This window comes from Pistacia vera, unplaced genomic scaffold (assembly GCF_008641045.1).
Source record: "Pistacia vera cultivar Batoury unplaced genomic scaffold, PisVer_v2 Contig745, whole genome shotgun sequence".
Classification (NCBI taxonomy): Eukaryota; Viridiplantae; Streptophyta; class Magnoliopsida; order Sapindales; family Anacardiaceae; genus Pistacia; species Pistacia vera.
The window spans coordinates 87,091-100,285 of NW_022196607.1; the positions used below are offsets into that span (position 1 = coordinate 87,091).

Consider the following 13,195-nt stretch of genomic DNA (forward strand, 5'->3'; position numbering starts at 1 on the left):
GAGGTTCGTGATCTTGGTAGATGGTTTCTTGGTAAAAAGAAAAAGAGAAGGGGTGCATTCTGTCAGTTTTTGAAAGTAGTTTTAAAACTTGCATTCTACCCCCATTTTGCATGGAATTTCATACGATTTGGCTGATTTACTTTTATATGAAATGTGTATATCTTATGATTGTGATGGACATATGCTATGGAAATGTGATGTTGAAAGTAATTTTTAATCTGGTTAAACTGTCAGTTTTAAAACATGTTTGGAAATTTAGTTTCACCCTTGGATGTGTTTTTTGAATATTATGTCATATATGCATGATTTTAAGCACATATGTGGTATGTTCTTGACTTATATATTACTTGAGATTAACTGATATGCATGATTAGAGAGTTTGTGATTTTGATAAATATGCTAAATAGAAACGAAAAGGTTGATTTGTCAGTTTTGGGGCATGTTCATAAATCTATATTTTCCCCCTTGGGCATATATCATATTTTTTTCAAGCAAACTATGCATTTTTCATAGAAAAGCATGTAGACTATATATAAGAGTAAAAGTGGTTTTCAAACCACCCTATGAAGTACCCATCCCCCAGAGATACAGATTATTGGCTCTGCCCAGCATGCAGGATTCCGCCGGTATGACAGTTTCAGATTTTTGCTCTGCGCATGCGTATGACGATTTTATTGCTCTGCTTGGGTGTTGAGTGGTCCGCCAGGTAAGACAGTTTCAATGGCTCTGCCCGTGCGATGATAGATCTTGTCGGGTGTGACGATTTTATTGGCTCTCCTGGGCGTTGAGTGGTCCCCAGGTATGACAGTTTCAGTGGCTCTGCCCGTGCAATGACAGATCTTGCCGGTATGACAGGTACATCCTTTCTCTGCCTATGTGTGGACGCCCACCAGGTAAGACAGATTTTCCCCAAGGGTACTAGTTGCGGTGGAGTTTTCTGTTATTAACATCAGAATCAGTTTTAGAATGTTCAAAAATCACATTCAGTTTTTAGTATTTGCTACGAGATAGCCTCAATATGAGTTTCAAGAATGTTAAGAGAGCCTTCAATATTAGCCACAGTTTTAAATAAGATATCAGCTTATAGTTTCAGTATCAGTAAAAGCTATAGTATCCAGTTTAAATTTCAGTTATCAGCATAAAGTTTACAGTATTCCAAAACCAGTTATCTGGCATAGCTTCAGAAAAATCATTCTTCAATTTTATATCATCACAATAGTTTAAATTTAGTTACCGATTTTGTTTTGAGAGTCATGAGTGTTCATTGAATGATGGTTTGGATGTTTGTAGCATGACTAGTAGAGTTATTATTTTCATAATCATATGCATTCTTGATTGATGACATAGATGTTGCAGCATGACTTATAAAAATATTGTTCCCAAAGCATAAGCACTTACAGTATGTTTTAAGTTCTAGAAAAAGAATTTAAGCATTCAATGATGAGCTATAATTCAAAATTTGTTTTCAGCTTAAATGATGAGATACAGTACTTAGAACAATTTTAGAAACGAGTTATACATGCACAGGAATGATTTAGTTACTTCCATAACACGTTCATAGAATCATGTTGTTTTTAATTTCAATAAACTATTGCATGCCATGACTATTGTTGAAGAATGTTTTGCAAACCTCCCCAATCCCCCACTCACTGAGTATTTCAGCTCACCCCTTTTTAGACCCTTTTCCCAGGTTCACAGGAAGAGTCGTGCTGACGAGTGATTCCTCTCGAGGTTGGGCCCTACGTCATCGACTCATCATGTGTGTAAAAATGTCATGCTGTTACCGTTACAGAATTATGTTTTATCCTTATGTTTATCTCATGTGTTGATTATAAAATATATGAATATCTGATACCATCCGTTTTTGGATTTTATGAACGTACAAGTTAGCTTTCAGATTTTCAAATGTATACATATATATATCTTATGTGTTTATGCTTTCAAAACGAATCCAAGCGAACGTTTTTATGAAAAACGTATTTAGAATACAGGTTTTTTTTTTAGATTCCCACATGGCATGTCTCGGCCGCCCGAGTCTCATAGGTGCGCCCGGAGCTTATGGGGTAGGGAGGGTCGAGGCGGGTTGTGTCATGTATAAAGTCTTAAAAGTGAAAGAGGTTGTGGAAGTTTTAGAAAATGACATATTGTACTTTAATGAAGATTGGAAAGATGACTCAAGCAGTATCCTTCTTCTAGTAAGGCAATATGTGTAATTGTTTTGGGTGAATGACATTAGAAGTGAGATTAAGGTTAGTTAAATGTGCTGGAATATTCGTATTGAGAACAAAACAAGGCAAGGATAGAGGGATATGACATTAGGAAATGAAAAGGGAAATCGTGATTATGCTAAAGTATTTAAGAATGTTCTAAGTCTAATGATTTTGAGGGGCAGTTGGGCAATAAAGGTGAATAACATAAAGGAAATGGTGAGGAAATTATCCAAGAATCTTTGTAGTTCCGTTCAGGCCCTTAAGAGAGGACTTGACTTATGAAGGGTGGTCGATTTAGATCATAGGTCATAAATTATAAATTTTTAATGCAAGAAATATCCTTTGCATTAGAATTTCGTGAAATGACCATACAATTGAAGAGTATATGGAAATGCGAGATTTATAAGAGGATGTATTCTCCATATATCCTTTATAAAGGACGAAATTTCTTTAAAGGGGGAAGAATGTAATGCCCCCTATTTTTTTGCATGGAATTTTATCAAAGAGTAAACGACATATTCCCATCCAAGGTTTGACAAAATCCTAGTGGGTACCCCTGGTTTCATTTATTCTAGATTCCCACCTCAAAAGGACATTGTTGTCATATTTAGGTTACAAAGGGTGTTATTACCATAATGTCTTTAACGAATGAATTAATAAATTAATTTTAACCCCAAAATTACTAAATTATAAGTTAACCATCTTATTTTTAAATTACTTCAATAATACCCTTGGTACTACGCACCCTCTTAGTTTTTGTCGGATTTGGGTTGTTTCCAACGGTGTTGAACCCCCTGGTCATCTCCATCACCTTCCCCATCGTTCGTCGTCCAAAACTTCTCTGGTTCCCAACTCATTGGCCCCTCTGATCGTCGACACCGTAAGGCTTAGGGTTTCGATGTTCTTCGTTAGATTCCGATGATGAAAATCCAATTAGACATCACCACTGCAACCAGCGTCTCCAACTCTACAAAACCCCTATGTCTTTAGCAATTGTTTAGTCGTCGTTCGCCATTCGAGATCGACAAAAGCCAGTCGCATGTAGCGGTTGTCGTGGCTGGCAATTGGAGAGTGATAAGGGGTTGTGAAGAGTAAGATTTTGTAGAGTAGAGGATAGGGGTTCAAATGGTGATGACAAGGGTTATTTTGGTTGGAAGAATCGTCTAAAAAGGGTAAAAAATGTCAGAGGTGACATCGGCTAACGTGCGTCGGAGCACTGTTAGGGGCGACGATTTGCTAATGTGTGCCTCTTCTTGCAAAATGGCCAATTTAATTACCCCTTAACTGTTATATCCAACAATTTTCCGTCACTTTAAGGGTGAGAATCTGGAATAAATGGAACTAAGGGTACTAACTTAGGATTTCGTCAAACCTTGGGCGGGAATATGTCGTTTACTCTTTATTAAATTTTATTTTGTGATTTTGGGGGTTAAAGTGTTAGATTTTGAAATTTTGAGGGAGTAGAAAAATCGAAAACAAGCGAGGACCAAAGGGAATTTGTCAGATATTTTTATGAATAGTAATAGATCTTAAAAGAGAGGACCAGGAAGAAGACGGAGAAAAAAAGAGAGAAAAGAAAGGAGAAAAGAAAGAGGAGAAAAGAGGGAGAAGAAGAAAAGAAAAAGAAAAAAGAGAAGAGATGGAAAGGAAGTTCGGCCAAGAAGGGGAGAGAGAAGAGTACAGAGCGATGGTGGTGGCTGAAACAGGGGTCACCGGCCGGCAAATTCCGGTGATCGGAAAGCAAAGGGAGATTGAGCAAATGGGAGGTTAGTAAAGCTTGATATTTCCCTTGTTGGTGATTTATGATTCAATTGATTTAAAGAACTCTCTTTGGATTGTTTTGTCTATGAATTGGTATAAATTCATGAAAAGAAAACTGAAATGTGGAGATTGCAATAATTTAGGTGGGTAGAGCATATATGTTGTGCTTAAACCCAATCTGTTATAGATGTGATTTTGGGTATGGAAGTTTACACTGTGAAGCCTAACCATTTGGACTTTCGAAAAATTTATCTAAGCTCTGGGTTCTCGGTTGGAGCTCAAATCCGGATATGTTGTTTTAGACTTCTTGAGGAATGTTTGAAAAATCATTTCACCAAAAAATTCGAAGTATTGGATTTTTTTTATAGATTTTTTAAGTCTGCCCTGAAAATTCTGGAATTTTCGTTTCCTGCGGAGCACCCTTTTTTAGTAAAAGAGTTAGTGCAGCTATACTTTTCCAAATTGAATGATTTTAAATTCTGGTAAATCCTATATGTGTCTAGTTTAATTCTGGAGAGTTTCGTGAGGTTTTGATTAAAGGCTAAATTGTTACGAATTTTACAAGTTAGTAACGTCAATTCTGGAAATAGTTGGCCGTTTTGAATGAGTTGAAAGAAAATTGTATTTTAAATAGTTATTGATTCTGGAATGACTTGAGAAAATTATGGGAACAACTTGTGTGTCTCTAGAAGGCCCCATTAAAATTATGGCTTAAATTGATGAATGAATTTTTTATGAAAAATCCGAGAGCGACCAATGCTCGGTTATGAGACAGTTTTGGTAAAGAAGAAATTAAATTAATCTTTTGGTCAGTGAAGTGTCCAATGATTTTAATGTTGAGGTGTTACATTGGGGGGGGACTTATGTATGGAGGATTTATTGGATTTTGTATATAGGGAGGGTTGGGATGGGTGGTGTCACTAACACAGTACTCTCTTCTGTATTCAAAGCTTATTTATCTCTACAAGCAGCTTTGTAGTGACAATTTTGATACAAATAAATGATTAATTTACTCTGTGGTTTTTTGAATGTGTTATAATATACACTTTGTTATATGATAGAGGTAAAATCACGAAAAGACTATGATGAGACTCCCTGCACTGCTAACAAACAATAGCCAAACAGTACAAGATAACAGAATATGTTCACCACAAACAAGCCTCAACCAAGTATATTAATGGAGAAAAACAAAGAACAACCAAAACAATTGATAAACTCAACAGATAGATCCCAGCAATTCGAGGAGCTGGGGACCTCCCACAATGCACTATTTTTATCTCCCCCCCTTCACCAACACTGACCTCCTTTATTTATACTAACTTCCAGACTACCCATTCTCTATGCTAATCAACCTGATTCTCCACTCACACAAATAACAACTTGATTCCCTACTCACACGTGATTGTAACTAATTCCCCTAACAACCAACAGCAAAGCCCTCACATTCCCGATTGTCCCTTATGCCCCTTGTATTGGTAAACATGTTTAATGGGAGGTCTATCAATCTATAATACCCAGTGGTCAACTATGACTCTTGGGTGTATCACTCAAAAGGTCCTAAGTTCAATCCATGTGGGTTGTTAATAGTGGTGGCCAATGAGGGGATTTACTCGGCTGTCAACTTCAGGGTCTTGGGGAATTACTTGAGGTGTGCATAAGCTGGCCCGGACATTCCCGATCCCCAAAAAAAAGACTTTATTAAATGTATTTTTCACCCGTAGTTTGGTTTATATTAATTTTAGGGTTAAAAATTATTTTAAAATTAAAGATAAAGTCAGTTACTACTATCTTCCTTCTCATCTTAAAAGATTTGTCATTTAACTTACACTTGTGGTAAGGATAATGTGGCAAATAAATTTGAAGCATTCCATGAAGCCATGAACTGAAGGACAATTTTGCAAATCAAAACCATATTTGAAGCATTCCACGAAGCTGTGATTGCAAAACTACTATAGTTCTTGTAAAATTGTTGCCAAAGTTCAAATCATTGAGGGTTTTTTCTTTAAGAAATCGAAATATCATTGAGCTACCTGATTCAATTGCAGATTTGAAACTTTACAGGTACCTTAACCTTTCACAGACCGAGATTACAGGCCTACCCAAGTCAACAAATTCATTAATGAACTTAGAGGTTTTGATATTAGGATGGTGTACAAGAATCAAGAAATTACTCCTTTGGGAAATTTGATCAATCTCCGGCATCTTGATATTGAAGGGGTAAATTTGAGAGGACAATGAAAGTGGATATTTCGGCCGACAGAAATCCTACCTTATGGAATCATGATTCACTTGCCATGTTATGATTTTATAGTTTCAAAGGACAGTTGAGGCAGAACAGAGCGTCTGTGGCATGTGACTTGTGAGTTAGTGAAGATTTGCTCAAGATCAAGCTTGTGGTGAGAATCCTTGTTCCTTCTCTCCTTCCGCACACTTGTTTATGATGTTTTCCGTGGATATTTTATTTGTCTCTATCTTTTAATTAGGGCGAAAACCAAGACTTCTAGGAGAAACAGCAACTACGAGAGGGCTAGTATGCTGAATCGGACAATTTCCACAGAAAATTCTCCCTAGGCTGGTTATGTTCCACCCTTTCCTGCAACAGCATTGGTTTAAAGATATCTAAAACTCCAAAAAAAGAAAATGGACCCTCCTCAAGGGAATGTCTGCTTATGCAGTCAGACAATGCCTCAAACTTCACCAGTTGAGGTGATTTCTAATGACAATGTCTTGCAAAATGAACCAGTTGAGGTGCAGAGCTTGGCATCTCTATCTTGTTTTAGGCTGTTGGTCAAATTCTAATCTCTAATCATTGGCAAATTCTAAAAATTTTGTGCTCTGCTGATCGACTTTTGCTTTATAAAATTTACTTGATGTTCTTCTTCTACGAGTTAGCCTCTACTATTGGCATTGTGAAGCCGCAAGAAATGGCAAGAATATGTTGGTGTTAGCTCTGCTTCATGTCAATTTTGATAGAATAACTGAGACATATCTTAGGTAGTTGAGTTATGTTTTGTACAGAAAGTGAGTTGAATGATTTTTTCCCCAAATTCTGGTCAATTGTATTTAAGTGTTGTGTAATACTTCAGATCAAACTTTAATTTGTTTATGAAAGTTTTTGCCATTGCCTGTTTGTAAATATGTTCTTCCTCTGTTGTGAATAAGGTATGTAGATTGGTCAATGGCAGTTCTTGCCATCTTTGTTATGAATGTATTTGCTTTCCTCCCCTTCTTCCTATCATACATTTTAGGCGGTTCATTTTATTATTTTAAAACAAGAAAGCTTCTTATTGTTGTTCAATCCTGGACTTTATTTCATGTGACCAATTTGGTAAGGTCTAACAGAGTATGGTAACTCTTCTGTCTCCAGAGCTTATGCATTTTGTGGCATATTACAAGCAGCTTTGAAATGAAAATTCTGATACAAATAAACATTATTCACTGAAATGCCAAAAAAGGTATCACATTCATGCGCCATGCACTGCAGACAAGCGGCCAGCTCAACCTCCAGACAATTCTTCAAATTCTTATCCAAGTCGCTTACACCACAGATCCCGGGAGATTGGATTATTATACAAATTAATTATTTTAAGTTCTATAAAAGCTTGTGATCCATTTGGGTGGGTTTTACTGGTGTCTGAGAAAGCTAGCCTTTTGACCTTTTCTTTGTGTGAACAGATTAACTATCGAAGAAAAAGGGTTCTCGACTTTTGATTCATGTCATCAGAAGTGTCCATAGGGCTTTACTTCTATAAAGAGGATGAAGCTGGTCGTATAATTAATTTCCAAAGCACAAAGATCAATGGAGTCATTATTTTATTTTCGATTAAAATCTTTTTTTAAAAAGCTAGTTTCATTAGTTTAACTTATCACAAATTGTTTGTACAGATACTCTCACCTAGTCTCTCATCTCTCAGTCACTCTCAAACTCTCTGCCCTTAATTTCTCCAGTGTTGAGGTACGTTACTCTCAAACTTTCCGCACTTAATTTCTCCAGTGTTGAGGTACGGAGGTTAAATGTGTTTACCTTTTTTATGAATGTATGTTTCTTTATTTTTTTATTATTATTTTTTTTTTTTTTGTGACTGAGATTCTCTAGGCCAACTTGCGCACACCTCAACTAATATTCTGAAATCTTAAAGTTGACCACCGGGTAAATCTTCTTAATATCTACTCTTATTAGCAATCCAAATAGATCGAACTTAAGACCTTTTGAGTAATATACCCAAACTCTTAGTTGATTGCTGGACCACCCCCTGATGGTTAGTTTCTTTAAATTTAGAGATAGTGAGATAAGACTTCTTTTGATCTTCTTTTGGTTGATTATTCAAGATGATTATATGTATTCTTTTTTTTTTTTTTAACAATAAATAAAGGGTACTTTTTGAGAAATTTCTTTGCACCTTCTAAACTAATAAATTCCATTTCGTCCAAACTGATATTTTTGTTTTATGTTTCAATAACAAGACTAAATGAGTGGCTCTAGCTGCCTTCAAAAGAGTCAGTCAACTACGGTATTTTTTCTACGAGTAATACCACCCATGCAATATTTTTATATAATATTTCTTATACAACATGATGTAACAAAAGATGATTAGGTGAAAGTTCATTTTTAATTTAAAATCAATCAATCATTTTTGCCACATCATATTCTATAAAAACGTGGTATGTGTTGTATTATGTTTTTTCTACAAATATTTTCACCTCTCGTATCAAACTCTCAATTATTTCTCTTATTATACTCTCAATTATTTCTCTTATTCTCTCATCACGCTCTTACCAACTCTTCTCAATCTCTACTCTTGTTTTCTCACTGTTAAGGTAAATTTACTTATTTTCAAATCTGTTTTTCGAATATTTATTTTCATATTTATATTTTGACGTATGTTTATCAGCATCTTCATACTATTGTATTCATTTATCATTAATTTAAACATAGATATATATGAATATATTAACTGGATCTTGCCCCATTTTACAATAGATCTTTCTCTCTCTGGCGGATTATTTTTCTTTAACTTTGTGTTTGTACTTAAATTAGATAAATCATATTACTCATGAATAGAATTTAGTTAAATCAGTACTTAAGAACTATAAGGAAATCAGATGATTAATGTAAGTTCAACTGCTGTTACACCAAGAAATTGACCGTAGATCATTGTTGTATTTGATGTTTTTAATTTCAAAAATGAATTTGGTTGCAGTTAAACAATTAAATCTATATGAATTTGGTTGGTGTTACAAGTTTATTGGACAGTTTTGTTGATATTGTCCCTCTCGCTTGCCTGTTGCTTCTTTGTGACAATCCTTTCTTTTCTTTCACAGACTAAACCAGAATCATGGCAGTGGGAGAAGTCTTTCTGGGTGCATTCCTCCAGGTGTTTTTCGACAGATTGGCGGATCGTAGGTTGCTGTCCTTTCTACGTGAATCTGGGATAGATATAGTGATAAAGCAGTGGAAGAAAAAGTTATCGATGATTCAAGCGGTACTTAACGACGCAGAAGAGAAGCAACTAACCAACAAGGCAGTGAAAATGTGGTTGGATGATCTGCAAGACTTGGCTTATTATGTAGAAGATATTCTGGATGAATATGCCACTCAACTTGCAGAGCGCAAATTGATGACTACAGACCACCCCACGAACAGCTTTACTGATTATTTCTCTTCTTTGATGTCCAACCGTCACATGAAGTCGCAGATAGAAGAGATAACTGACCGTTTGGAAGATCTGTGTGATCAAAGAGATTGTCTTGGGTTGAAAGAGATTGCTGGAGGGACATCAACTGCTACACCACAAAGACTACCTACTACATCCTTGCAACTTGAACCTGCTGTTATTGGTAGAGATGATGATAAAGCCAAACTACTTGAAATGATGTTGAGGGATAAACCAAGTGATGCCAACTTTCATGTAATACCCATTGTTGGAATGGGAGGAATTGGCAAAACAACACTTGCTCGCGAAGTGTTCAATGACCAGGCAGCGAAAGATTTTGACCCAAAAGTATGGGTTTGTGTTTCGGATAATGATCATTTTGATGTTCAAAAGATCTACAAGGCAATTTTGGAGGAGATAACTTCCAAGTCTTGTGATGTGGAGACTTTTAACCAACTTCAAGTTAAACTGAGATCTCAAGTTGTCGGCAAAAAATTCTTACTTGTCCTGGATGATCTCTGGAATGAGGATTATGGTAACTGGGAAATCCTAAAATCTCCCTTCATGGCAGGAGCATCAGGGAGTAGGATAATTGTTACAACACGCAACCTCAATGTCGTATCAACAATGACTGGATCCATTGAAAGTCATAATGTACAGCTCTTATCAGAAGAAGACTGTTGGTCCGTGTTCGCCAAACATGCATTCGAGAACAGAGATATTGCCAAATTTACAAATTTGGAATATATTCGTCTAAAAGTTGCCTCAAAGTGCAATGGCTTGCCCTTGGCTGCTAGGACTCTTGGTGGCCTTCTACGTTGTGAGCAAAGAGAAAGTAAATGGAATGATATTTTAGACAGTAAAATATGGGAAGATATATTGAACTCAAGTCAGCATGGTGAGATTCCGAAGGTGTTAAAATTAAGCTATCACCGTCTTCCTTCCCATCTAAAAAGATGTTTTGCATATTGTGCTACTTTTCCGAAGAATTATCAATTCAACAAGAAGGACCTCGTCCTTTTTTGGATGGCAGAAGGTCTAATTCAAGAGTCAAAATACAATAAGGAATTAGAAGATATAGGTGGTGAATATTTTCAAGATCTATTGTCAAGATCACTTTTTCAGAAATCAAGCAATACGTCTACATATGTAATACATAATCTTATTAGTGATCTGGCAAAACAGGCTTTTGGAGATACAAGTTTTAGATTGGAGGATGAATTGAGGACCAACAACCAATCAGAAGCATTAAAAAAGATTCGCCACTTGTCAATTCGCCACTTGTCTACAAAATTTGAAGCACTCCACGAAGCTGTGAACTTTAGGACAATGTTGGAAGTCAATTGTGTTGCATCTGATATAGATTTTCCTAACTTTTTGCCAAAATTCAAAAAATTGAGGGTGCTGTCTGTAATGAGTGATCCTGATATGTTTCCAATGAGTGTTCCAGTCATTAGTTTACCTGACACAATTGGAGATATGAAACATTTGAGGTACCTCAACCTTTCAAACATCAAGATTACAAGCCTACCTGAGTCAACAAATTCATTAATCAACTTAGAGGTTTTGCAACTAAGACGGTGTATGTTAATTGAGAAATTACCTCCTATGGGAAATTTGATCAATCTACACCATCTTAATATCCAAGGAGTAAATTTAATAGAGATGCCGTTGGGAATGGAAAATTGGAAGAATCTTCGAACATTATCTAATTTTGTTGTGGGCAAAGATATTAGATCTGGTTTGGATGTTTTAAAAAACTTCTAAGTTTCTCCGTGGAAATCTTCATATTTCAAAATTAGAAAATGCTACCTCATTTTCGCGAGAAGCAATATTATGTGATCAGGAGAAGTTAGACGAGTTATGGCTAGATTGGGATTGTAGCAATGGTGATAAGGAGTGTCAAAGTGAGGAAGCACAGAAAAATGTACTTGGTATATTAAGACCTCACAAAAATCTAAGAAAGCTCTGCATCAAAGGATATGGTGGCACACAGTTTCCAGATTGGCTTGGAGATTTATCATTGTCTTTAACTTTCTTGGAGACACTTGAGATTTGAACGAAATAGAGAAGCAACAGGAACAAAATAATAATAGTTAAACAAAACAAATAGTAAACAAAGAAAGCAATACGCATGATTTACCCTGGTTCACACAATGTGGGCTACGTCCAGCTGAGTCAATATTATTGCAATATGCCTCACCTCTCTCGTTTACAATGAATGAATTGTTCTCACACCCATAACAAGAGAAAAGTATGTTTATATACTAGGTTTAAGGGATTAAACCTAGTTTTACAAGAATTCCTATTCCTAAGCCCAACCCAAAAAGGAATTAATAACTTAAAAGGAATCCTACAGCGGTTATACATGGAAAAGCCCAAAACCGGGGGGCCCCCGCCCGCTGACCGGGCAGCGAACCCCCGAGTGCGTCTCCGTTACCCATTAGCTGAAGTAGTCGACAACTCCAACATTCTCCCACTTGGCGAATACTTCACACAATGAAGGCCTATCTCATCAACATACCATGTAAACTTTGCTAACGCACAGCCTTGGTAAGAAAATCTGCAGCATTAACAAGTGTATCAACCTTCTCTAACAACACCAATTTTCCTCCACCTTTTGCCTGATGAAATGGTATTGTATGTCAATGTGTTTTGATCGCGAATGAAAGGCAGGATTCTTGGCTAAGTAATAGCCCCTTGATTGTCACATCAATCTTCACAGCACAAGCTTGAACCAAGCTCTAAACTCAATCTTCGAAGCCACATAGCTTCCTGCCAGCATGTGTCAATGCCATGTATTCTGCCTCATCGATGACAAAGCCACAGTACTTTGCCTTTACTCATCCAACAAACAGCAGCACCAATATAAAGAATACATACCCACTTGTGGAACCCTCACTACCGAGATCACCTCCCCAATCAGCATCCACAAAGCCTATCCATCTAGCTCATCCCCAGTCGCCATGCCCCATAACATAATGATAAATCCGAGGTCCCACGAAGATATCTAAGAACCCTCTTTACAGCACTCCAATGCTCCTTACCAGGATTTGACATAAGCGACTCAAAACTCCCACTGCTTGTGCAATATCGGTCGCGTGCACACAGGCAACATCAACCTACCTACACACTCGCATATGGTACATGTGTCATTTCTTCAGCATCTTCCTTAGACTTAGGACACTGATCAGTAGACAATTTCACCCCAAGTCATAGGAGTCTTCACAGGTTTGCAGTCTACCATGTTAAATTTCTTCAACACCTCCCGATGTACTTTCTTTGCCCTAACCACAATTTACCCTCTGACGATCTCTAGTAATTTGCATACCCAAAATAAAATTGTGCAGCCCCAAGATCCTTCAGTCAAATTGTGCAGCTGACAACCCCTTCACAGAATTTATCAACTCCTTGCTATTCCCTATCACAACATATCATCTACATATAGGGTTAAAATAACAAACACTTTTCTAACCTTTTTCATACACACAGTGATCCACGTTGCTGCGGCTAAAACCTGCTGAAGAACATAGAGTCGAACTTTTGGTACCACATCCTTGGGGATTGTTT

General features: G+C 36.7%; 1 protein-coding gene across 1 annotated transcript; it reads left to right on the plus strand.

Annotated features, from left to right (window-relative positions):
* Positions 1-3,816: 3,816 nt before the first annotated feature.
* On the plus strand, positions 3,817-11,392 carry LOC116115527 (putative disease resistance RPP13-like protein 1). Its single transcript, XM_031401669.1, has 3 exons — positions 3,817-3,976; positions 7,857-7,926; positions 9,294-11,392. Exon 3 carries the CDS (start codon positions 9,308-9,310, stop codon positions 11,390-11,392), a length of 2,085 nt encoding a protein of 694 aa, XP_031257529.1. The 5' UTR covers positions 3,817-3,976; positions 7,857-7,926; positions 9,294-9,307.
* Positions 11,393-13,195: the final 1,803 nt, after the last annotated feature.

Bases quoted from the DNA above. Each gene is read 5' to 3' on its own strand.
- LOC116115527 (XM_031401669.1), top strand. From the start codon at position 9,308: ATGGCAGTGGGAGAAGTCTTTCTGGGTGCATTCCTCCAGGTGTTTTTC.